Here is a 27477-nt window from a genome sequence, read left to right as displayed (position 1 = left end):
CAGCTATACATATACTTATATCCCCATATCACCCCCTTCTTGCGTCCCCCTCCCTCCCACCCTCCCTATCCCACCCCTCTAGGTGGTCACAAAGCACCGAGCTGATCTCCCTGTGCTATGCGGCTGCTTCCCACTAGCTAGCTAGCTATTTTACATTTGGTAGTGTATATATGTATGACAGTATTTTAAAATAGGGTTGATGTGTTTGGATGCACTATAGTATAGTAGCTAAAAGCATAGGTTTTTTTTTCCAAGTAGATCTGACACATTAGCTATAGTAAACTCAGCATTATCTATATAATTGTAATTTCTTTTCTGAGTTTTTGGACCAATTAAGTGAGATATTGTACATTAAAGACTTAGCATCACATTATTTGAGCAACCTTGGTATTTTGACCTTTAGCAGTTTACATTTTGCAGGTAAAAAATAAGCAGCAAATGTTGAAGTAGAATATTTTATATTTTTTAAGGTAACTCGTTGTATATGACTTATGCCATGAGTATCAGAGCTCAAGATGCATAGGAGGATGATAAGTGTTTGTCGTATTTTGGAACTTCATTCCCACATCATATATTTCTGGATAATGAGAGCTTATATGTTTACTATCTCTCTGTATACTTTTACCTGCATTTCAGGAAATAGAAAAATTTAATGAAAAAAATTGTTGACTTAGCATAAACAATCTGAGTGTGGGTATGGCTGGGGTTTTTAAACAATATTACACTGCTGGATATGAAGAAGGCACTCTGAAGGCTATTAGTTCATTGAAAAAATAAGCTTATCTTTTATTTAATTAGTTTAAAAGAAGAAATTTGTATTCAATATACTAAGTAGAGTTCGTCTGATTTCCAGAGAAATTGCTGAAAGGATGCCCAGCCCTCGTTCTTTTATTCTCCTTGGTGATGCATACATGAATATTCAAGAGGTAAAGTTTCTGATACTACTGAACTTAGATTTAAGAACAAAACAAAAAACAAAAATTCTTCTTTGTGATTAGTGTAACATTCTATTGAAAGGAATTTGGGTTTTTTTCTTCCAGTTTTATTGAGATACAGTTGACATGCAGCACTGTGTAAGTTTAAGGTATAGCATAGCTATAGTTTTTGATTTAACTTAAATACATCATGCAATGATTATCACAGTAAGTTCAGTGAATATCCATCATCTTATATAGCTCAAAATTAAAGAAATAGAAAAAAAAATTTTTCCCTTGTAATGAGAACTCTCAGGATTTACTTTCAGCAGCTTTCATGTATAACATACAGCAGTGTTAATTTTCATGTTGTACATTACATCCCTAATACTTACTTATCTTGTAACTGGAAGCTTGTACCTTTTAACCACCTTCATCCAAATCCCCTCCCCTCATTTTAATAACATTTACTTAATAGTCAAAGATCCAGTCATCACAATAAAAAGAGAGACAACCATTACAATTAAAAAGTTATAGTTATTTTTCAAATTGAGATCCAGTTATTCAGCACTATCATTTGAAATAGAGATGATACCAGAAGTAAGGTGAGTCACCTTTAAACAAAAGGATGGAAAGAGCTACTGGCTAAGGTGGTGTTTTCTTCAAAGGGAAGCAATCTTCTGACCTCTGGTTCTGGCTTTTATAATGACTGCCAGATGAAAAGCTGTCAAGAAGCTGTCTCTTAGTTCTCATATGACTATTTATGAGGACATGGACCTAAGTAACATGGGTGGGATTATACTAGTGAGTTACACCTGCACTAGTGATTATCACCTCTCTGAAATTATTACGGTTTCTGGACTTAGTATGTGCTTTATTAGTAAGTATTCCAAATGTAGACCTTAATTATAGAAGTGTTGCCATTTAATGGGAGCCAGCTAAGCTGTTATTTTATTGCTTCATTTTTTATCTGCCAACATTAGCCTGAAGAAGCCATAGTAGCATATGAGCAAGCATTAAATCAGAACCCAAAGGATGGAACATTGGCAAGCAAAATTGGGAAAGCTCTTGTCAAAACTCACAACTACTCAAAGGTAAATACTTTATATTTTGAAATGTATCTGTTTTAACAAATCTGCAAACCCTGCTCTGTGAAAGATCTTCAGCAAGCACTGTTTGTATCTTAATGGTTGGAAACTCCAAATTTGTCTTTACAAACTGGAATTTGTGTTAAAGACTTTCTCAGTGTCTCAGATTCTTCTCTGCTGCATTTTGCAAAGACTTTTTGGACCCTAAAGTTTACTTCAGGTTTCACCTTACAGCAAAATTCTGCCATGAAATAAATTATGATAAACTTAATGTTGTTACATCTCTTTTATCATATGACAAAGCATAATAGATGTCCTTTCTGTTGAACCAGTTTTGGTAAGCCATGTGCTTTGAGGGTTTTTTTTGTTTTTTTGTTTTTCATTTTTGTTCATTTTGTAGTAAGGATAGTAGATTTTCCTTTAGTTATATTCTTGCCCTATTCCTGGTAATTGTTGAACATATATACAACAGCTAGCAAAGTATTTGCATTCACTAACTTTTGGAATAAAACTGGAAAAAATTTTAACAAAGTACTTTGCTTTAGTTACTTGTAAGAAATGCTAGTTGTCTTGTGTAATATTGGATTCTGTAAGAAAAATGGCACACTTAATCAATAGTGCAAGTCCATGCATAAGCTGCTTTTAGGTTACTTCCAATTGCTTTAAGTCGTAATGTGTGCAGGATCTATGCTTGAATGCCATTCTCATTGCCTTTTTTTCCCCTAACTGAAATGGATTTTGTTTAGGCAATCACTTACTATGAAGCTGCTCTGAAAAATGGACAACAAAATTATCTTTTCTATGATTTGGCTGAGCTCTTATTAAAATTGAAATGGTATGACAAAGCAGAAAAAGTTCTTCAACATGCACTAGCTCATGAACCTGGTATGAAAATCTTTCTTATTTGAAAAAGTATACCTAATATATCTGATTCTTTTTATTTTTATGTTAGTATTTGTATTTTTAGTGTATGTGAGGTTGGTTCTTTCATTTGTCAGAATGTCACTCTACTAAAATATTTTAAAAATCTTAAAACAGATTTGTGAAACAGTTTGTGTTATAGAAAACTACTTTCCAAAGTGACATAAAGGAAGTTTCCTGTAGTTTTTTTTTTTTATTTAATTTTTATTTTGTATTAGAGTATAGTTGATTTACAATGTTATATTAGTTTCAGGTGTACAGCAAAGTGATTCAGTTATACATATATATATGTATACATTCTTTTCCCATATGGGTTATTACAGATTACTGAGTGGTGTTCCCTGTGCTATACAATAGGTCCTTGTTGATTATCTATTTTATATATAGTAGTGTGTATTTGTCGATCCCAAACTCCTAATTTATCCCTCCCTCCCACCTTTCCCCTTTCATAACCATAAGTTTGTTTTCAGACTGTGAGTCTGTTTCTGTTTTGTAAATAAGTTCATTTGTATCATTTTTTTAGATTCCATATGTAAGTAATATTATGATATTTGTCTTTCTCTGATTTACTTCACTTTATATGATAATCTCTAGGTCCATCCATGTTGCTGCAAATGGCATTATTTCATTCTTTTTAATGGCTGAGTAATCTTCCATTGTACATACGTACCACATCTTCTTTATCCACTCCTCTGTCGATGAACACTTAGGCTGCTTCCATGTCCTGGCTATTGTAAATAGTGCTGCAGTGAACGTTGGGGTACATGTATCTTTTTGAATTATGGTTTCCTCTGGATATATGCCCAGGAGTGGGATTGCTGGATCATATGGTAGCTCTATTTTTACTTTTTTAAGGGACCTCTATACTGTTCTCCATAGTGGCTGTACCAATTCACATTACCACCAGCAATGTAGGAGGGTTCCCTTTTCTCCATGTCCTCTCCAGCATTTATTGTTTGTAGATTTTTTAATGATGGCCCTTCTGACGAATGTGAGGTGATAGCTCATTGTAGTTTTGATTTGCATTTCTCTCATTATTAGCGATGTTGAGCATCTTTTCATGTGCTTTTTTGGCCCTCTGTATGCCTTCTTTGGAGAAATGTCTGTTTAGATCTTCTGCCCATTTTTTGATTGGGTTGTTTATGTTTTTGATATTGAGGTTCATGAGCTGTTTGTATATTTTGGTGATGAATCCCTTGTCAGTCACTTCATTTGCAAATATTTTCTCCCATTCTGAAGTGGGTTGTCTTTTCATTTTGTTTATGGTTTCCTTTGCTTTGCAAAAGCTTTTAAGTTTAATTAGGTCCCATTTGTTTATTTTTGTTTTTATTTTCATTACCCTAGGAGGTGGATTGAAAAAATCCAGCAATGGATGTTGCTGCAATTTATGTCATAGAGTGTTCTGCCTATGTTTTCCTCTAAGAGTTTTATAGTATCCGGTCTTAGGTTTAGGTCTTTAATCCATTTTGAGTTTGTTTTTGTGTATGGTGTTAGAGAATGTTTTAATTTCATTCTTTTTCATGTAGCTGTCTAGTTTTCCCAGCACCACTTATTGAAGAGACTGTCTTTTCTCCATTGTATATCCTTGCCTCCTTTATCATAGATTAATTGACCAGAGGTGTGTGGGTTTGTTTCTGGGCTTTCTATCCTGTTCCATTGATCTATATTTCTGTTTTTGTGCCACTACCATAGTGTTTTGGTTACTGTAGCTTTATTGGAAGTTTCCTATAAATTGTAACTACAACTGGTGTTTAAACAAGTAAACATTTTTATAATCCTTTTTAAAAGTTGTTTTTTTAAAAAAATTCAGCATTATTAAAGAGTATAATGTACAAGTCTCCAGTTTCTCCTGTGCATTCTACTTGCCCTGTTCTCAGACCTCCCTAGAGGTAACCATTTTTGTGTTTTAGTGTATATTTTATATATATTTATGTAACTATCTAAGTAATATGCATATTGTTCTTTACAAAATGCATCATTCTTCCTATTCAGCAATTTTTTTCACATACAATATGTTGCAGATATAGTTTGATGTCAGTACACCCATATTATTCTATCTAATGGACTCACAATATTTTATAACTCTGTAAGCTATTTAACTTTTCCCCAATTAGTTTGTCTTCCAGTCTTTTGATGTTATAAACCATGTTAAAATGAATATCCTTGTATCTCATTCTTTGGTATACACTTGCTTATATTTCTTAAGAGCAAGATGCTACGTTAAAGGGTATGTGCACTTAAAATTTAATTGGATACTATCAAATTGCCTTCTGACAAGTTCATACAAATTTACTTTTTAAAGATCTGTACTTTTTAATAAAATCTAGTGCTTTTCATTGCAAAAATTTGAAGATTACAGAAGTGAATGAAAGTTGTGTCCCTCTCCCACTCTCCAGAGAAAACCATATCCTGATCAATCTCCCTGCCCCTATCTCTCACACACTGTTACATAACACTTTTTTCTACCAAAAAGGAGTCATATTATACCTGTAGGTCTGCAGTATGCATTTTTCATTTAATAGCCTCTCTTCATTTTGGCAAATATAGCGCTTTTAAATTTTTTAACATAGATAGCGTATTTTACTGTATGTCAATATCATAATTTATTTGATGAGTCCCCTATCGATAGACATTTAGATAGAAGAAAACATTACTGAGATAGAATCCTTGTTTATATAGCACTGTGTACTTCCTAGAATTGAATCTTGCTCCATTGTTTTTTCTTAAGGGTAAAAATGTCCCAACATTATGTAGTATTAATTATAGAGAAAACAAACTTTTAATTTACATTTCTTTGATGATTGGTAAGGTTAGGTATTATATCTATAGATCGTATTTTCACTAGGAACTTTTCATTCATATCCTTTGTCTTAATCCTTTACCTGTTATTCATTAATCTTTTACCTGTTATTCATGTTGCAGATATTTTCTCCCAGGCTGTCCTTTCTTTATCAAATTACTTTATCATTTCATTGGTCAAGTAGAATATTTAATTATCATATATAATACCTACCAGTCTTTTCTCTTTTTGACTTTTGAATTTCTTGTCATGCTCAGAAAAAGCTTCCCTAATCCTAACATTAAAAAAAGTTTTCTTATATTTTTCTGGGGTTTTTGTGATTTTAATTTGTATAATGGAGAATTTTAATTTTTATAATGGAGCACTTCAATTCACGTACAATTTTTACCATATAGTTTCCCAAATGGATAGCCAGTTATATCTGTGTCATTTATTGAAATGCCACCTTTATCATATAATAAACTTTTTTATACATATCACTCTGATTCTGGCAATTTTTGTTTTGAGTTCCTTCCTTCTCCTCCCCTCCCCATTTTTATTTTTGCCAATACCATGTTTTCTGTGCTTTTAAAATATGTTTGGATACATAGATAAGGCAAGCCAACTCTAAATTTTCTAATGTCTAAAATGGTCTTTTAATTTAGCTTTGAAGTTGATGCTTAAATTCTCCTAATTTGAATGCATTTATTAATTCCATAAAAATACTTGCATGAGTCTTGTCAGACCTTGCTTGAAACACTACAGATGGCCTAAATGTGGATATGCATTTTTTAAAAGGTTGTAGAGGAGGAGAGATTCAAGTAGTATGTTTTACTTATATGGGCATAAGTATATTACATTTATGCAGTATAAATACTTTCATTTAATAATTTGCTGAGCACATCCAGTGGTGTACTTAGATGCCTTCATGTGCATTTCATTATATGTTATTAATGCTCACATTAGTTTTTGAGGCAAATAAAATTATCTACATTTTAAAATTAGCATCTAATACTCAGTTTTCTTGAGTTATTCAGGTTCACCTAGCTGATAGAGTAGCCCCAGGGTTCTAAGAAACATCTTAAACTTAGCATGTTTGAAAGTGAATTCCTTATCTGCCTCCCCCATCTGTTTATGTGCAGCCTTCTCTATCTCAATAACTTCATCCTTCTTTGTAGTTTTGAAGAACCAAAATCCTTGCCTTCACCCTTGTGCTTGTGCATAGGAAATCCTCTTGGTTCTGCCTTTTAGATACATTCAGAATTCTCCTGTGTCTTATTATTTCCACTGCTGTCACCCTGTCCTAGCTACATCGTCTCTTAGGTGGATTAAAGCAGTAGCCTACACTGGTCTCCCTGTTACCCAATCCTCAACCCCACAGCCGGACACAGTCTTTGCCAACCCAGCAGCACTATTGGACCTTTTAAACAACCAAAGTTCGATCACACCTGCTCAAGCTCCCCCTTGTCTCCCATTTTCTCTGAGTTAACCAGTCTTACAGTGGCTTACATGGCCTTCACACGTGCATGCTGTTGCTCCTCTGACCTCTCCTTCCAACCTGCTCTCACCATGGTCACGGCTTCCCTGTTCCTTGTACCACCTTAGAGCTTTTCTTACCTGTAAAATAGCAATAACAAAACCTGCTTCTCAGGTTGAGATTTTAAATAAATAATGATGTATGTACACCACTTCAAACAGAATATGGCTCAGGCCATGCTGTCGATAAATGGTAGAAGAAACATCTTTTTGTTAATTATCTAGGGTTCTTTTATTACTCTTAGATTACAAAATAATAATACCAAATATTTAAATAGCACTTGCCATGTACAAGACTTTAATTGCTTTGCATATATTAGCTTATTTAATAATTTATTAACTTTTTAAATTTTACAACAACCTTATGAGATAGGTACTATTATTTCCCCTATTTTACAGATGAAAGGGAGGCACAGAATGGATAACTACCTTGTTCAACTAGTACCTTGTTAACTAGAAAGTGATAAAGCCTAGATTTGAAACCAGACAGGTTGGCATCAAAGTCAGTGTTTATTATGTATATATGTATGTATATATATGTATACTTTATTAAGTTCTGTTATTTAAAAATAAATAGCAGTTATCTTCTTAATTGCATGTACCAACTACCCTATCTTGTTTTTAAATGACTTCAATAAACAGAAGTGCTTATACACTTAAGAATGGAAATTGAGGACTTTCCTAGTGGTGCAGTGGTTAAGAATCCACCTGCCACTGCCGGGTACACAGGTTCGATCCCTGGTCTGGGAAGATCCCACATTCTGAGGAGCAACTAAGCCCATGCGCCACAACTACTGAGCCTGTGTGCCCTAGAGCCCGTGTGTCGCAACTACTGAGCCCCACACGCCGCAACTACTGAGGCCTGTGTGCTCTAGAGCCCACACGCCTAGAGTCCGTGCTCCTCAACAAGAGAAGCCACCACAATGAGGAACCCATGCACCGCAACAAAGAGTAGCCCCTGCTCACCACAACTAGAGAAAGCCCATGCGCAGCAACAGAGACAGATAAACAAACAAACTAATTAATTAATTAAATCTTTAAAAAAAAAAAGAATGGAATTTGAAACTCTTCTCTGTGTTGTTGTAGTGTTATCTCTTGTATGTCTAAGAAAAGCCTCCAGTTCTTTAACTTTTCTTCCAGCCAGTTTTTATCCTAAATCTTTTTTTTTTTTCCAATTTGGCCATTCTTCAGTTAACTTACTGAACCTTTTTAAACTTTATTCACTATTTTTCAGAATCAAGTATAAAAACTTGTAGAAAGGTGAAAAGATTTATTTTAAATGAATTATTATTTTTTCCCATTATATTTTATTCTTTCATAGTAAATGAACTGTCAGCTCTCATGGAGGATGGACGTTCTCAAGTTCTTCTAGCAAAAGTTTATAGTAAAGTGGACAGACCTGGTGATGCAGTTACTTCATTACAACAGGTAAACAAATGCCTTTGTTTGTGAGGGGTTAAGGGTGGGTGATGGTCTCAGAAAGAAATATACCACACGTAAAAGGAAGACAATCTTTTGGCCCAACTGTCATAGAAAATAAGTCAAATAGAAATAATGATTGAATGCCAGTGGATTGTACTGTTTAAATATATTGTTGCTAAATATTATAACAATTAGGAAACGTTGATATTTTTAATCCTGTTTTATAGCTGAGGGAGCTTGGTTTAATAACTTGTGTGAAGTCACATGACTAGTGTCATAGGCAGGAGTTGAACTCATTTTTTTCTTCCACTTATTTATATCTTCTTTAATTTCCTTTAATGTTTTGTGATTTTCAATGTAGAGGTTTTGTACACATTTCCTTAGATGTATTCCTAAGTGGCTAATGTGTTTTGATGATTTTTCAATTTCTAGTTTGCTAACAATTTTGTGTAATGCACTCTCTGCATCTATCAAAATGGTCATGTGACTTTTCTCCAATTTTTTTTTTCTGTTTATTGATTGATTTTTGAAAGTTAAACCATCCTTATAGTACCGAAATAAATGTCACTGTTGTGATTTTTTAAAAGACATTGCTGGAATTTAAAGATAGTTCCTAATATTTTGTTCAAGGTTTGTGCGTATATGTTCATTAGAAAGATTGGTCTCTAAGACATGCTATTTCTTTAATGTTTGGAACAATTCAGTATTAGCACCTTTGAGACCTTGAGGTTTCTTTGACAGAAGATTTATTAATAGATTCAATATCTAGATTTCATCACACAAAATGTGTGTGTGTGTTTTTCAGGCAATGTCCAATAATATTTTTTTGTTCAAGTTGTGAATGAATTGAGCTCACACTGTTAGATTTCTGTGACCCCGATGTAAGCTTATGATTTCATTAAGATATGTAATCTTCAACAATGTAATATCTTACCCTTAATTGTTGGTATGTTTTATCCCTGTTTTCTGAATTACATGATAAAGGAATGGCACCTAACCTGAGGTTAGCTACCATTAGCTAAAAGGAAAGTGTAATTTTCATAAATTTAGGCTTTCAAAACATTTTAGAAGTGAATTTGGCATATTTCATTCCATTATGAATATCATTAGTCTCAGTGACTCTGGTTGCATGAGCTTCTGTGTTCTATGAGCAGACACATTGAATAACACTAAAAAAAAGGGACAAACTGTGGTTAGACAATGCCAACAAACCAAAATCAAATTCATTTTAAGTTTATATGTTATATAGCACAGGAATTTTTCACCTTTCATAAAATTTGAAGAGCTATAACGTTCTTTCCAACTATAATATTCTTTGCATTCTGATCTCTGAAAAAGTAAATCTTTTTGAGGTACAATACAAACAATTTGAATTTGAATATAGAATTACAGTACAATTCAAATAGAAACTTATAAGTGTAATCAAAGTTTTTTTTTTTTTTAAAATATGGAACGCTTCACGAATTTGCGTGTCATCCTTGCGCAGGGGCCATGCTAATCTTCTCTGTATCGTTCCAATTTTAGTATATGTGCTGCCGAAGCGAGCACTAATCAAAGTTTTTGATATTTTAAATTCATTTATTCAGCAACCATTTATTGAGCTTAATTCTCCACATTATGGAACTTGGGAGTTCCATCATAATATTTTTGCATAGTTGCTAAACATATGAAATATGAAATATGTTTCGGACTTCTGAAATAACTCCACATTTCTTCATCCCTCTCTGTCAGCTTTTAGCCCTATCCATTATTATCTTTTAGCCCAGACTCCTCCTAACTGATCCCCATCCTCTTATTGAACAGTAGAGGTGAAAATCATGGGATCCATCTTCAAATATGTTCACCATGATAGGAGCTCGAAATTTTTGTTGAATGGCTGAAAGGAAATCATAGATTATTTTAATTGTTTAATTGCAGGAACAGTTAAAGGAAAAATCACTTTTTAGTATATGCATTATCTTTTCTGTGAAAATAAAATCTAAACTAGAAATAAAAAACCTATGTGCCATAAAACACTAACAATTTTAGGACATTATAACTTTATATAGTTTTAATTAATATGTACAAATTATACTTGTTTTTGCTTCCTTCACTTAACATTCATTTGTACGGATTTTTCCAGTATAGATCCATCTTCATCATATAAAAAGTAATGTGATATTCTGATTTTATTGGTATATTTTGCTTTGATGAGGTCTTCGGTAAGATATACAATAAGGCTGTTGAAATAAAAAGGGAAAATTAAGAATTCTTTGAAATAAGATGTTTATATATATACTTTCTTCTACCCAAGGGTTTGATGGAATTTAGAAGAATATTATAATAAAGGAAGGGGGAGGGAAAAGTAATGGTGTTGACAGATCAGGGTTAATATGGTTATTGTAAAAGATCATTAAATTTATTTCTGATAAAACCAAGGAAAAGTATAGGGAATGGTATCAATTCTTCAGAAAATTTTATTCTGTGTGAAAATGTTTTTTAATGATTATTATATATACTTAGAGAAATTGAGCATTGTTTTATGATATCTTTAATAAAAAATGAAAAACACTTTTGCTCAAGATCCACCCCCCCCCCCAATTATTTACCTTTAAGAAAATTGCAAGGTATCACAAAACCTAACTTATAAAGGTTTTTCTCTAGGAAGTTAAGCTCATGAGGTCCACCTATTTGACATTTAGAGATTTAGTTGATGCAGAGATAAAACACACACTGTCTAGAGAAAGAAGTGCATATCTTTTAACCTAGTGCAACCATATAATTTATCATTCAAGCCAGAATACTTTTGAGAAAGAAAGAAGAATTAAAAATTAAGCTGGCACAACAGGTATAAAAGAGTACTGTCCCTATTTAGACCAGTTGTTTCAGAGTTCTTTGTGAGTGTGTGTGTGCGCACATAAGCAAAACCGTGCACACTGGTACATGCATAATATAAAACATCAAATACACAAACGTGCGCATACCTCTATACTTATAAACACACATTAATATAACCAAAATTAAAATTTTATAAAACAGTGTTAACCTTTACCACATGCTATATATACAGTATTTTTTAATCCTTTCTCTTTCATTTCCAAAAGAATGCTTATCATGATGCCCTAAAATATTATGACCTGTGGTTCCAAAACATAATCAGCTTTAGACCATCTTCATCAAATACCAGTTGTCAACCAACGTTTTGACAGGAGTCCCCAGAAGGGCTCACAGTGTGTAGCGTAATGTGTGGCAGATGGTGGGCATTTATTGTTCATTAAATGAATGCATGAATGCATGAGTGAGTGATTAGCTCAAAGCTAAAGTTTATTGTAAAGGCCTAACACCTAGGAGTTCTCTGTCACTTGTTAAAGGAAGGTCTCGATGTTTCAGAAACCAGACTTGTGGGCGGGAAGGCTGATACTCTTCCAATTTAGCAAATTACTCTACATTCTTAGTCTGAGGAAGGCCCCTACCTCCTTAGGAGTGTCTATGCATAGTGTGGGACCAGGTATATACACCATCAATTGGTTAGGCATTTCCTTATCATCAGACATTTGGGTTGCTTCCAGATTTGTTTTTGTTTTGTTGTTGTTGTTTTGTTTTTACAACAGGTCATTTTTTTTTTTTAATAACAAATAACATGTGTCCTTTTTTCCTTCTAAGTGGTGTCCTTAATACCTTCCCAAGAATGAAACAGCTAAGTTCAATAGCCTGTTAATTTTAGGGAGTTAGTATGTTTCACGAGGGTGCTCCCCAGAAAGACTGGACTGATTTATATGCCATTGACAATATGTGGATGTACTTACTCCCTGAAACATGCCAATATTTGATTCAATAACTTTTAGATACTATTTTATTAATTTAATAAACATTTACAATTTTCATTTTTTTAATTACAGCATGTAGACATCTTTTCTAAATATTTGTTTTATGGTTGCATTTCCTCCTTAGTAAGTTTCCTGTGCATATTCTTATAACAGTGGGAAAAGATTCAGTACTTTTATAGCATTTTAGTTGCAAAGATCAGTGCATGCTGGCTTATTTGCAAACAGGTACATTTTTAAAACCTCAGTTAAGACATTTTCTTTGGATCAGGCTTTGTTAGGTTGAGGGCCATTAATGCTTAAATAAATCTGTAAAATTATGCTACATGTGAGTTACTGAGAATTGTTTAATTTCTTTTTCACTTCTTTTTAAAATTCCTTTTTATCCTTATATTTTTCTAGGCTCGAGAGTTACAAGCTCGGGTACTAAAACGTGTTCAGATTGAACAGCCAGATGCAGTTCCTGCACAGAAACATTTAGCAGCTGAAATTTGTGCAGAGATTGCAAAACATTCTGTTGCTCAGCGAGACTATGAAAAAGCAATTAAGTTTTATAGAGAGGCTCTTGTTCATTGTGAAACAGATAATAAGGTCAGTACTTTTATCAAATTTTAAGCACCTTATATTCCAGATGTCATCTAATTTCCCCAAATGTAAACTTCTTAACAGCTTATTTATAAAGATTTGAAAAGAAATGTAATAAAAATGCAAGTTAAAATGTTAATATTGGTTTCAGAAATACTTCAAAATACATGATGCCTTAAATTAATAATGTTAGTCTAAAATTATTATGAAGTGATATAAAGTAAATCTGTAAGCTCTTTTTACATTCATCTGTGTTTTAATAATTACTTTAAAACAATTCTCAATTTCAAATAAATATCTGAATCTAGAGGATTCAATTCAGTTTACTAAACAGCTGTTGTATTTTAATTGCTGATTGGTGCTGGATATACAAAAGCAACTAGATTCAATCTCTTAACTTCAAATGGCACAGCGTGAGAATATATGTAAAGATAATATTAGTGTAGAAATCTTATATACATGGCCAGTTTAATTTTTTTTAAATTTTATTTTAATTATATTGGAGTATATAGTTGATTTACAATATTGTATTAGTTTCAGGTATACAGCAAAGTGATTCAGTTATACATATACATATATTCATTATCAGATTCTTTTCTCATATAGGTTATCACAGAATGTTGAGTAGAGTTCCCTGTGCTATACAGTAGGTCCTTGTTGGTTACCTATCTTATATATCGTAGTGTGTGTATGTTAATCCCCAACTCCTGACTTATCTCTCTCCCCCACGTTTCCCCTTTGGTAACCATAAGTTTGTTTTCAATATCTGTGAGTCTATTTCTGTTTTGTAAATAAGTTCATTTGTATCATTTTTTAAAAATTAGAGTCCACATGTGAGTGATATCATATGATATTTATTTTTCTCTTTCTGACTTACTTCACTTAGTATGATAATCTCTAGTAGGTCCATCCATGCTGCTGCAAATGGGATTATTGCATTATTTTAATAGCTGAGTAATACTCCATTGTGTATATGTACCACATCTTCTTTATCCATTCCTCTGTCAATGGACATTTAGGTTGCTTCCATGTCTTGGCTATTGTAAACAGTGCTGCAGTGAACAGTGAGATGCATGTATCATTTCAAATTACAGTTTTCTCTGGATATACGCCCAGGAATGTGATTGCTGGATCATACAATAGTTCTATTTGTAGTTTTTTTCTAAGGAAACTCCATACTGTTCTCCATAGTGGTTGTACCAATTTACATTCCCACAAACAGTGTAGGAGGGTTCCCTTTTCTCCACACCCTTTCCAGCATTTGTTTCTGTTTGTAGACTTTTTGATGATGGCCATTCTGACCAGTTTGAGGTGATAGCTCGTTGCGGTTTTGATTTGCGTTTCTCTAATGATTAGTGACGTTGAGCATCTTCTCATGTGCTTTTTGGCCGTATGTATGTTTTCTTTGGAGAAATGTCTATTTAGATCTTTTGCCCATTTTTTGGTCCAGTTGTTTGCTTTTTTAACGTTGAGCTGCGTGAGCTGTTTGCAAATTTTGGAGGTTAATTCCTTGTCAGTCGCAGTGTTTGCAAATATTTTCTCCCATTCTGTGGGTTGTCTTTTTATTTATGGTTTCCTTTGCCGTGCAGATGCTTTTAAGTTTAATTCAGTCCCATCTGTTTTTGTTTTTGTTTTTTTTCCATTACTCTAGGAGGTGGATCCAAAAAGATATTGCTGCAATCTATGTCAGAGAGTGTTCTGCCTATGTTTTCCTCTAAGAGTTTTATAGTGTCTGGACTTACATGTAGGTCTTTGATCCATTTTGAGTTTATTTTTGTGTATGGTGTTAGAGAATGTTGTAATTTCATTCATTTACATGTAGCTGTCCAGTTTTCCCAGCACAGTTTATTGAAGAGACTGTCTTTTCTCCATTGCATAATCTTGACTCCTTTGTTGTAGATTAATTGACCATAGGGACGTGGGTTTATTTCTGGGCATTCTGTCCTGTTCCATTGATCTATATTTCTGTTTTTGTGCCAGTAACATACTGTTTTGATGACTGTAGCTTTGTAGAATAGTCTGAAGTCAGGGAAACTGATTGCTCCAGCTCCATTTTTCTTTCTGAAGATTGCTTTGGCTATTCGGGGTCTTTTGTGTCTTTGTACAAATTTAAAATTTTTTGTTCTAGGTCTGTGAAAAATGCCATTGGTAATCTGCTAGGGATTGCAGTGAATCTGTCGATTGCCTTGGGGAGTATAGTCATTGGGACAATATTAATTCTTCCAATCCAAGAACATGTTATATCTTTCCATCTGTTTGTGTCACCATTGATTTCTTTCACTGGTGTCTTATAGTTTTCAGAATTACAGGTCTTTTGCCTCCTTAGGTAGGTTTATTTCTAGGTATTTTATTCTTTTTGATCTGATGGTAAATGGGATTGTTTCTTTAATTTCTCTTTCTGGTCTTTCGTCGTTAGTGTGTAGGAATGCAAGAGATTTCTGTGTGTTAAGTTTTGTATCCTGCAACTTTACTGATTTCATTGATGGGCTCTAGTAGTTTTCTGGTAGCATCTTAAGGATTTTCTATGTGTAGTATCATCATGTCATCTGGAAACAGTGACAGTTTTACTCCTTCTTTGCCAATTTGGATTCCTTTTATTTCTTTTTCTTCTCTGATTGCCGTGGCTAGGACTTCCAAAACTATGTTCAATAAGAGTGGCAAGAGGGGACATCCTTGTCTTGTTCCTGATCTTAGAGGAAATGCTTTCAGCTTTTCACCGTTGAGTATGATGTTAGCTGTAGGCCTGCCATATATGGCCTATATTATGTTGAGGTATGTTCCCTCTATTCCTACTTTCTGGAGAGTTTTTATCATAAATCGGTGTTGAATTTTGTCAAGAGCTTTTTCTGCATCTATTGAGATGATGATATGGTTTTTATTCAGTTTGTTGATATGGTATATCACACTGATTGATTGGCAGATACTGAAGAATCCTTGCATCCCTGGGATAAATCCCACTTGATCATGGTGTATGATCCTTTTAATGTATTGTTGGATTTGGTTTGCTAGTATTTTGTTGAGTGTTTTTGCGTCTGTGTTCATCAGTAATATTGGCCTGTAGTTTTCTTTTCTTCTGGTATCTCTGTCTGGTTTTGGTATCAGGATGATGGTGGCCTCATAAAATGAGTTTGGGAGTGTTCCTTCCTCTGTAGTATTTTGGAATACTTTCGGAAGGATAGGTATTAACTCTTCTCTAAATGTTTGGTAGAATTTACCTGTGAAGCCATCTTCACAGGTGTTGCACTTTTGTTTGTTGGAAGTTTTTTATCCCAATTTGAGTACTTGTGATTGGTCTGTTCATATTTGCAATTTCTTCCTGATTCAGTATTGGGAGATTGTATCTTTCTAAGAATTTGTCATTTCTTCCAGGTTGTCCATTTTGTTGGCATATAGTTGCTTGTAGTGTCTCTTATGATCCTTTGTATTTCTGTGGTGTCCATTGTAACTTCTCCTTTTTCATTTCTAATTTTATTGATTTTTGCCCTCTCCCTTTTTTTCTTGATGAGTCTGGCTAAAGGTTTATCAATTTTGTTTATCTTTTCAGAGAACTAGCTTTTAGTTTCATTGATCTTTTCTATTGTTATTTTAGTCTCTATTTCATTTATTTCTGCTCTGATCTTTATGACTTCTTTCCTTCTACTAATTTTGGGTTTTCTTTGTTCTTCTTTCTCTAGTTGCTTTAGGTGTAAGGTTAGGTTGTTGATTTGAGAGTTGTCTTGTTTCCTGAGGTAGGATTGTATTTCTGTAAACTTCTCTTAGAACTGCTTTTTCTGCGTCCCATATGTTTTGGATCGTCATGTTTTCATTGTCATTTGTCTCTAGGTATTTTTTGATTTCCTCTTTGATTTCTTCAGTGATCCACTGGTTGTCACGGCCAGTTTTATAAACTAAAATGTTATTACTCTCAGGTCTTGATAGATGATCAACATTTTAAAACAATAGTCTAGTAAATGGCTAAATATTCAAATAAGTGATGTAGAACACAAGACAACCATGTTCTAGAATTTAAAGTTTAAGATTGGACATTTTGAAATAATACAACTCTTTCAGATGTAAGGCAAAGATAATCTTTATTAAGTCATAACCAAACAGGTACCGTGTTCAGTGGTGACTAAAGTAACTGGAATCATAGTTGTAAATCTGGAGCATACCTGCTTCAAGCTTTTTATTTTACAAATGAGGAAACAGGTTTAGAGAGGTAAACGGCCCCATCATGGAGAAGCTTGGACTAGAATCGTAGCTCCTAATTTAAGACCAGTGTTCTTTTCACAATGCTTTGTGTCTCTCTACTTTCCAGGTGAGGCACAGCCTGTTTTTCCATTTTTTTTTTCCAGTATAAGAGAAACTAGAGATGAGCAAACCTATAGTTTTCCTGCTTATCATGCTTGGCATTTTTATTGCAATAACTTTTGGTCAAATAAAGTTTCATCTGTGCCTAGACATTTTCCTATTTCACTTTTTATTCCAAACATTTTCTGACTAATCTTGCCCTTCTTCTCTGTAGATAATGCTGGAGCTGGCACGATTATACCTGGCACAAGATGACCCTGACGCCTGCCTGCGGCACTGTGCTCTGCTTCTCCAGAGTGACCAGGACAACGAAGCTGCCACCATGGTTAGTCCAGGACACTTCACTGCTGTAAAGGCAGTTGTGTTTTATATTTATTCCATGGAGCAGTTTTAAATTTTACCTGATAAAACTAATAGTAGATGAGATGCCTGGCTCATGTTGGCTTTTGGAAGAAATAACACTTTTAACATTATTAGTATATTTTTCCAATAAACACCAAGACTCTCTTTATTTTATAAGAATGGTGAACCTAGGTCAGGCTTTTGCTTGCCCTCTTGGGCCTAGTTAATTTTTCTTTATGCTTGGTCAGGAGGAGTTCATGTGGTAAAGTTCTAATTTGCTAAAGACTAATTGTTAACAGTTTCAGTGGCACTTTCTGAGTTACAGAAAAAAGTCTTCATGTATCATTTTAAAGTGTGTGTTTATTAAATGGAGTTTTGCTTTTCTTTCTCATTTTTACCTGGGTTGAGGTTTTTGGTAGCTTTTCAAACAGCTACATAGATGACAGTTTGTGAGGTTCATTTAATAATTTTACAAATGAGTCACTATAACTAAAAAGAAATATAAGACCTCTCCCTTTTGAAACACATAATAAGAAAATCTCAGTAGGTCTTGCTCATTTTAAATTCCTTTGAAATACTTAAGGTTTCAGAATGTTCTGGGTTTTTTTTTTTTTAAATCTTCTCGTTATTTTAGCCAAGTGAGACACAGAGAGTGTGCAGTTCCCTTCAAGTTTCTGTTTTTAGAATAACTACTTGAAACATATTTTATGCTAAAAATACAGTTTTTGCAAACAGAGAAATGTTTCACATCCTTGATTATCTTCTGTTATACTGATCTCAGTGCTAATCTGCTTAAGGTGTACTTGAATTTTAAATGGCTCCGTTTTATAAAACTTTGCCCTCCTCATGTTTCTCATATGTGTTTTCATAGCAATCAATCTTGATAGGAATACTGTGCTTTGTAAAATATATGGCACTATTTTTAGAACCAACTTTTACCTTTATAGATGATGGCAGATCTCATGTTCAGAAAACAGGACTACGAACAAGCCGTGTTTCATTTACAACAGCTTTTAGAACGAAAACCAGGTAAATATCCACTGATTATACCTTCTAATGCAGTCAACTCCCTTTCTCTTCTTTTTGGCTGTTATGCTGCTTATTCCACACCTGCCCTTGAGCAGCTGAAATGGTTATAAGGAAAATGACTGGTCATTAAAGTGACTAGTCTCACTTTAGATTATGACCAGAGACCCCAGATGGGCCCTCAGATTCTGCCTGGCAGTCCTACTGTACTTCTCTAATGAATTCACTCACTCCATCCACCTTTTACACTTTCTCCTCTCCTCAAACCTCTGACACCCTTTCCCCTTTCCTTGTCCTCAGCTAGAAACCTTGCCTCCTACCTCACCGAGAAAACGTGAGCACCTGGAAGAGAACGTCTCCCTCTTCCTGTCTCCAAGGCTGCCTACTCCCCAGCCATTGTCCTCCCCAGGTCTGCCACCCCACCTGCAGCAGCTGTTCCCTGTGGGCACTGGACGCCTCCCCTCCCCTCCTGAAGGGCTTTACTTCTGCTGTTCTGTCTCTCCTGTACCATCATTTTCTTCCCAGTCAGCACATAAATATGCTGTGACACCTGCCCGCTTTAAAGACATTAGTAAATAAAACCCAGCTCTTAAGTCTCCAGTTACTCTCCCCTTCCAATTACAGCTCCGTTTTCCACTGTAGCAGATTTCCGCTGAAGGATTTCTGTCTGCTGTCTTCACTGTCTCCTCCACTCCTGCACTCCAGGGAGGCTGCTTCTGCAGGGTGGCCAGTGCCCTCCGTGCTGCCAGACCCAGGTCTGATTCTCAGTTCTCTGCTTTCTGGGCCTGACATTGTACTTAGCACGGCTTACCCCCCCCTTCATGAAAGACGTCCTTGCCTTGTCTTCTGGGATGCTGGGCTTACCTGGTGTTTTCCCAGCTGACCGCTCTGTTTCACCCTCCTTTGTTAGATCTGTCTTCTCTTTATGACCTTTAAATGTCAGAATGTTCTAGACATCAGTTCTCAAACATTTTCCCCTTTAATACCTTCACCGCTCTAGGTGACTTCATCCAGGCCCCCGGCTTTATGTCCTGTGTCCAGTCCCGACTCATCTACACCACTGCCTATTTGCATTGCCACTCAGCTGCCTAGGAGGCTCTCCAGCTTAACATGTCCAAAATACAACACTGGATCTTTTCCTTCCCTCCAGATCTACTCCTTCTCTTTTTCTCCTTTCAGTAAATGGCATTACCATTTATCCATTTACTCCAGTCCCAAACCTTCTAGTTACCTTTGTCTCATCTTTTTTCTCATATACCACATCCAGTCTGTCAGCAGGTTCCTGTTAGCTCTACCTTCAAAATATGTCTAGAATCCCATCACTTTTACCACCTCTACTGCTGCCACCCTGCTCATTTCTCACACAGATTACTGCAGTATTCTCATAACTCACCTCTGTTTCTACTCCTTGCCTCCAAATAGTTTAGAAATGCTTTCAGCTGAAAGTAGCAGATACCCTCCCCCCCCCCCCCATACTCTAGTGGCCTAAATAATTATGGCTTTTATTTTTCTCTTATGTTAAAGAAATTTAAAAGTAGATTGTGCCGGGAATGGCCCAGAGGTACCACGGTATCATCAGGAAGTCTGAGTCCTTCTGTCTTTTTCTTCTACCATCATTAGCCAAACTTGCATTTTAAGTATCACATCCAAGATGACCGCTGCAGCTCTAGGCATTGATGTTCCTGGATGGCCAAGGTGGAGGTGGGCCAAAGGGCATACCTCCTCAGTGAGTCATCTTTTTTTTCTTTAAAAAAAAAACGCCCTTTCTAGAAGCACCTCTGTAGCTGCAAAACAGAGTGGGAAATGTCATCTTCTAGCTGAACACAGCGCCACGTAGAATAAAATCGGAACTCTGATAGTGAAGAAGGAAGGGATAGTAGATATTAGGTAACCAACAGCCCAGGCAGGTTAGTTCCTTGAGACTCTCCAGCTGCTGTTCCCTCTCCTTGGAGTATGTTCTGCTTTATTCCACTCAGAACTTTGCTCTCATGCTGCCTCTTCCTGAGGGTGCCCTTCCCCAGCCATCCTATGTCAATAACACCTCATTGCCCTCCATCCTCTTATCCTGGTCTTGGTTCTTTGTTTTATATTGCATTTGTAAAACAGAGCAAAACAAAAATTGTAAATAATAGATCATAAGCATCAAGTGGCCAGGAGCTGTGTCTTCACTGCTATGAAGATTTAGAACAGTTTTACAGATTTACTGTTCTAAATCTGGCTGAGTATAAATATTGGATGAATAGAAGAGTGGGAGGAGAAGAGGAAAGAAGGGAGGTGGGGGAAAGGGGGAAGGGAATGTATGTTACTTATGTGTCAAAGTACTGGCTGAGAAGAGTTTGCGATCTCAGAGGAAGTCCTTGAGCTGTCGTTCAGTTCTTCCAACCCCTATGCCTTGTCTCAGGATGATGCCATGGGCAGTCAGAGCTGCCTGGGTGGGGCAGCGTGCACACAGAGGTGGGCATGCCTCAAGGAGGGCAGCTCAGAGAACCAGATACACTCGACTTGTTCCATTTACTAATGCTGTCACTTGCTGAAGGTTTGAATTTATAGAACAATCCCTTCTGCTTACAAATAAAACATTCCTAATTCCTAGTTAGGGCAAAGATTAAAAGGGAAAAATCTTGTTCTTATGGTGATGTCAACACTTTTAATTTCTTATTATTTTTATCATCTTTTAAGATTGTCTCCCACCTTTGGACTTCCTCAGGTCATGTCATTTCTCACATTGTCTGCTCCAGCTCATATATTCAGATGTTATTTGAAAGAGTGCTCTTAATTACTTTAACTTCATACCTTTTCTGCTTACTCCAAGTCTAAAATATGGGCCATCCTCCCACTTCATTTGCCCAAACCTTACTCATACTTTCTTCAGGCCTAAGTTGTCTTCCTGCCATGGCTTCTCTCTTGGCTTCTATACTCTGTTTTGTCTTTTTTTCCTTCTCTGAACTACTGTTTAAGGTAATACACGTAATATTTTCATTCTGACTATCTCAAGCTGTTCCCATACTGCAGCATTTCCCTCTGAGTCAGTGATCCAACCTGGTTTCTTTAAAAAAACAGACCTCTTTCCTTGTGAATATGTTTAAGCCATTGGTGGCAACAGCGCCGTCACATGTAAGATTTGAAGAAGCCCCTCATCTGTCACGTGAATTTTGTATCACCCAGGTTACTTGGCCCCAGCACTTTTTCCAAATACATAATAGTGGTGCTTTGGACTGTCTACTTAAAAACAAATATAAAGTGAATTATTTATTTATAAATTCAGTAGAACGACCTAGTACTCCAGAACTACCAAACAACATACAACCACCAGCATCAGGTATATTTCCAGGCACATAGATGGTGCAAAGTAATTGTTTACTGGTTGAATGGCTCAATGAATGACTGTGAAATACCAAGTTGTTTAAAAATACAAAGTTTTAAGTAAATTTTTATTGTCTATGTGATATTTTGTTTTTAATCTTGCATTCTATGCTTTATTCCTAATAGGATTTTATAAACTTATCCACTAGTCAATTTTTTCAGAATTATTCTAAAATCTGTCCATCTATACTTACTTTGTCATGTGTTATAGGTCATCCTCAGTAGCACATCTTATACTTTAAGGCTGTGTTTGAGCTTACTTCAGAAATGTACTGTCTAATTTGACTTAACCTAGCTAGTAGAAAATTCTCCATATAGATCTGATTACTGCTCTCTTGACAGATTACAAACCTTTTCTCTCTCAGAATCTCCAAATCATCCTGAGTTCTCCCCTTCCCTCACACTAATTGCTTAGCGAGTCCTATCAGTTCTCTCTGCTGAATAGCTAACTATCACATCCTGTCCATCTTCTCCTAGCCCACCACTCTAATGAAGAACTTTATTACCTCTCACCCGGACTAGTGCAGTTTCCCAGCTGATCTTCCAGCCTCTAGTCTCTTGCTGTTCCAGGCCATTGTAGGAACTATCATATTAATTCTAAAAAATCGAAAACTAGCCCTCTGCTTAAAATTTAGGGTGACTTTCCAGGGTAAAGTCTAAAATACAGCATTATTTTGATAATAATACACCCCAGGATTACCCTTCCATCTGTATTTCTTATCCTTCTTCCTCTACTTCAGCATCCAGCACTCTCCATGCTCTTCTCAGCCCTGTCTTTGCACATGCCACCTGCCCGTGGAATGCCTTTGTTTGCCTAACAAGACTCAAAAGTCTGATCCTGTGTGAAACCTCTTCTACCTCCCCCAGGCAAAGTTAGGAATTCTGTGCATTGTAATTCCATAGCACTTCATACCTAATCACATCACATTATGGTTTTTCTTGATATTTTCTCACTGTTCATTAATAAGCATTAACTAACTTTTCAGAATATAACACACTTCAGCTTTTGACAGATTTCTTAAGTGCAGAAATTTGCCTTCTGTCAGATTTCATGGTTAACCAAAAGACAAGTTAATGTAATCTAACTTATCAGTGGTAATTATAACTTCAACTAATAATGAATGCATTTCAGTAATATTGTAAGGTGATAATTATTCAAGAAACTGGCCTCCCAAGGTTGACTTTAGATAATATTAGTAATATTATATATCACACACATTAGCGAAATCATACAAACAGTTGGGGGCCAGAAATTTCAACATTTGCTTCCTGTCTAATCCAGTTTAGCTTCTAGATTCTGTGGCTTTATTATAGGGTAGTCATCCTAGTTCTTAACAAAATATTTGGCATTATAGATATTACTATTGACATTTATAGTTTTAAAGCTCTTTCATGCTTTTATTTGGTTTCCATGGCACTCTGAAGGTCAATATTATAATCCTATTTTAAGAAAGTAAGTGATTCTAGACTCAGAGAATTTGAGTAATGTGCTGGAATTCGCATAAAGGATAAGACCAATATTCGAATACTCTTTCTGAAACCATATTCTTATCGCGCTCCTCTTTTTAGTGATACCAGAAGGCAGAGAGAACAGAATTTTGAAACCCAAGATTATGGGTCAAGAAAGGCAAATGGTGGGGGGGGAGCAATCAAGATGGTGGAGTAGTAGGATGTGAAGCTCATCTCCTCCCACGAATACATCAAAAATACCTCTACATGTGGAATGATTCTCACTGAATATCTACTGCATGCTAGCAGAAGACCTCAGACCTCTGAAAGGGCAAGAAAATCTCCACATAACCGGGTAGGACAAAAGAAAACAAGGAAGGAAAAAAAGAAAGTGAGAAAGGAATTGGGGATGGGACCTGCTCCCCTGGGAGGGAGCTATGAAAGAGGAAAGGTTCCTGCACCCAGGGAAGTCCCCTGATGGGGAGATCAGCTGGGACAGAGGGGGCGCTTCAGAGCCTCAGAGAAGAATGCAGCAACCGGTTTGCAGCAGCTAGAATGGAGAGAGACCTGCACAAATGGTCAGTGCCACCACTCTGCACTCCCCAGCCTGAAACACGCATCTGCCAGTGCTGGTGGGGGCTGGGTGCAGAACCTCAGGCTTCGGAGATCAGACCCGGGGAGAGGACTGGGGTGGGCTGCATGGAAACACCCTGAAGAGGCTGGAGTCTGGTGCAGCTGCACCCGCGGGTGTACGCAAAGGAAGCCTGGGCTGCCTTAGAGACCAGGCGCCATTGTGTGGGTGGTGCACAAGGGGAGGGGTGGGGCCTGCCATTACAGCTTTTTTTCCTGCGTGAGCTCTCAGGTGGCAAGACACAGCCTGCATGAGCTCCAAAAGCAATTGTGAGCCACCACTGTCCCCTAGGCTTCAGGACCAACTGTGAGCCACCACCGCCCCTGTACTTTAGGAGTGGTCTCAAGCCACCAACTCCGCCCTGCTGGACTCCAGGAGCAGTCGTGAGCCACCTCTGCTCCCATTGTGTGCTCCAGGGGTGCGCGTGAGCTGCCACCACTGCTGAAAACCCCACAACCAGACACCAGCTGCTGCATCTGTGCACCCCCTTCAAGGGGATAACGACCAGCACATACTGAGGAAAGCGGCGACAGGCATCCATACTAAAAACAGCCCTTGCACCAAAAATATTAAACCCACACGAGCTACACAGGGATGCTCCCACATATAAATAGCCCTCCAAGACCACTATAGATAACTGTTTCTCCTAAACTCACAGAATAAGAGAAATATAAATAAAATGAAGAAGCAGAGGAACCATTCCCAGTTAAAAGACCAAGAGAATTCCCCTGAAAGAACAAACAATGAAACAGATCTCTTCAGTCTAATAGACACCAATTTCAAAAAGGAGATAATGAAAATACTGAAGGAATTAAGAAAGTCTGTTGAAAGAAATGCAGAGTACTGTAAAAAGGAAGTAGAAACTATAAAGAGGAACCAAGAAAAATTAGAAAACTCATTTGTCAAGACAAAAACTGAAGTAAAGGCAATGAATAGCAGAAGAAATAAGGCAGAAGAATGAATAAGTGACCTGGAAGATAGAATAATGGAAATCACCCAATCAGGACAGAAGACAGAAAGCCAAATGAAAAAAAATGAAAACAATATAAGAGACCTATGGGATAATATAAAACATGCAAATTTATGCATAATAGGGATTCCAGGAGGGGAAGAAAGAGAATAGGGGGTGGAAAATGCATTTGAAGAAATTATGGCAGAAAAGTTCTCAAACCTAAAGAAGGAAACAGATACCCCAGTACAGGAAGCACAGAGGTAGATAATCATCCACACACAAATATGACATCAAAACCAGCAGTCATGAGAAGAGGAGAGTACAAATACAGGATACTGAAAATGCATTTAAAATTAAAAGACCAGCAACTTAAAACAATCGTATTTATACATAGACTGCTATATCAAAACACAGTAGGGACTTCCCTGGCAGTCCAGTGATTAAGACTTCGCCTTCCAATGCAGGGGGTGCAGGTTCGATCCCTGGTCAGGGAGCTAAGATCCCAGATGTCTTGGGGCCAAAAGACCAAAATATAAAACAGAAGCAACGTTGTAACAAAATTCAATAAAGACTTTAAAATTGGTCCACATCAAAAAATCTTTAAAGAAAAAAAAAAAAACACTTCATGATAACCACGTACTGAAAATCTACAATAGATACAGAGAAAAGAAAAAGGAATCCAAACACAGCACTAAAGTTAGTCATCAAATCACAAGAGAAGAGAACAAAAGAGGAAGGGAAGAAAAAAGACCTACAAAAACAAATCCAAAGCAGTTAATAAAATGGTAACAGGACATACATATTGATAATTACCTTAGATGTAAACGGTTTAAATAGTCTAACCAAAAGACATAGACTGACTGAATGTGTACAAAAACAAGACTTGTATATATGCTGTCTACAAGAGACCCACTTCAGATCTAGAGACACATACAGACTGAAAGTGAGGTGATGGAGGAAGGTATTCCATGCAAATGGAAATTTAAAGAAAGCTGGAGTAGCAATACTCATATCAGACAAAGTAGATTTTAAAATAAAGACTGTTACAAGAGACAGAGAAGGACATTACATAATGATCAAGGGATCAATCCAAGAAAAAGATGCAACAATTTTAAGTATATATGCACCCAACATAGAAGCACCGCAATATATAAGGCAAATAGTAACAGCCATAAAAGGAGAAATCGACAGTAACACAATAATAGTGGGGGACTTTAACACCCAACTTTCATCAATGGACAGATCATCCAGACAAAAAAATCAATAAGGAAACACAGGCCTTAAATGACACGTTAGACCAGGTGAACTTAAATGATATTTATAGAGCATTACATCCAAAAGCAGCAGAATACACATTCTTCTCAAGTGCACATGGAACATTCTCCAGGACTGATCACATGCTGGGCCTCAAAGCAAACCACGGTTAATTTAAGAAAATGGAAATCAGATCAAGCATCTTTTCAACCACAATGCTGTGAGATTAGAAATCAACTACAAGAAAAAACTGTAAAAAAACAAAAACACATGGCGCTTAAACAATATGCTACTAAAGAAGCAGCGGATCACTGAAGAAATCAAAGAGGAAATCAAGAAATACCTAGAGACAAATGTCGACAAAAGCACAATGATCCAAAACCTATGGGACACAGAAAGAGCAGTTCTAAGAGGGAAGTTATAGCAATGCAAGCTTACCTCAGGAAACAAGAAAAAGCTCAAATCAACAACCTAACCTTACACCTAAAGCAACTAGAGAGAGAAGAGCAAACAAAACCTAAAGTTAGTAGAAGGAAAGAAATCATAAAGATCAGAGCAGAAATAAATGAAATAGAGTTGAAGAAAACAATAGAAAAGATCAGTGAAACTAAAAGATGGTTCTCTGAAAAGATAAACAAAATTGCTAAACCTTTAGCCAGACTCATTAAGAAAAAAAAGGAGAGGGCACAAATCAATAAAATTAGAAATGAAAAAGAAGTTACAATGGACACCACAGAAGTACAAAGGATCATAAGAGACACTACAAGCAACTATATGCCAAAAAAATGGACAACCTGGAAGAAATGACAAACTCTTAGAAAGATACAATCTCCCAATACTGAATCAGGAAGAAATTGCAAATATGAATAGACCAATCACAAATACTGAAATTGAAACTGTGATCAAAAAACTTCCAACAAACAAAAGTGCAGGACCAGATGGCTTCACAGGTGAATTCTATCAAACATTTAGAGAAGACTTAACACCTATCCTTCTGAAAGTATTCCAAAATGCTGCAGAGGAAAGAACGCTCCCAAACTCATTTTATGAGGCCACCATCATCCTGATACCAAAACCAGACAAAGATACCAGAAAAAAAAGAAAACTGCAGGCCAGTATTAC

The 27477-nt window shown here is 36.1% G+C and overlaps 1 protein-coding gene and 1 non-coding gene across 8 annotated transcripts in view; one reads left to right on the top strand and one right to left on the bottom strand.

The window, feature by feature from the left end:
* The window catches only part of TTC21B (tetratricopeptide repeat domain 21B), an 85541-nt gene that overhangs the window by 33963 nt on the left and 24101 nt on the right, over positions 1 to 27477 (top strand). For 6 of the 7 annotated variants that reach the window (XM_059928016.1, XM_059928011.1, XM_059928012.1 and 3 more), the window contains 7 exons: positions 854 to 926; positions 1898 to 2008; positions 2749 to 2887; positions 8560 to 8666; positions 12866 to 13054; positions 17553 to 17663; positions 18628 to 18709. In XM_059928016.1, the coding sequence (XP_059783999.1) occupies positions 854 to 926; positions 1898 to 2008; positions 2749 to 2887; positions 8560 to 8666; positions 12866 to 13054; positions 17553 to 17663; positions 18628 to 18709 (812 nt within the window). The remainder of the gene's footprint in view (positions 1 to 853; positions 927 to 1897; positions 2009 to 2748; positions 2888 to 8559; positions 8667 to 12865; positions 13055 to 17552; positions 17664 to 18627; positions 18710 to 27477) is intronic. The other variant, XM_059928014.1, reaches the window with a different exon arrangement.
* Positions 10102 to 10208, bottom strand: LOC132369418 (U6 spliceosomal RNA). The gene has a single exon (XR_009504393.1). It is a non-coding gene; the product is annotated as a U6 spliceosomal RNA (small nuclear RNA).

This window comes from Balaenoptera ricei, chromosome 7 (genome assembly GCF_028023285.1).
Source record: "Balaenoptera ricei isolate mBalRic1 chromosome 7, mBalRic1.hap2, whole genome shotgun sequence".
NCBI lineage: Eukaryota > Metazoa > Chordata > Mammalia > Artiodactyla > Balaenopteridae > Balaenoptera > Balaenoptera ricei.
Note: the sequence above shows the minus strand (reverse complement) of the source record. Positions and strands in the feature narration are given on the sequence as shown.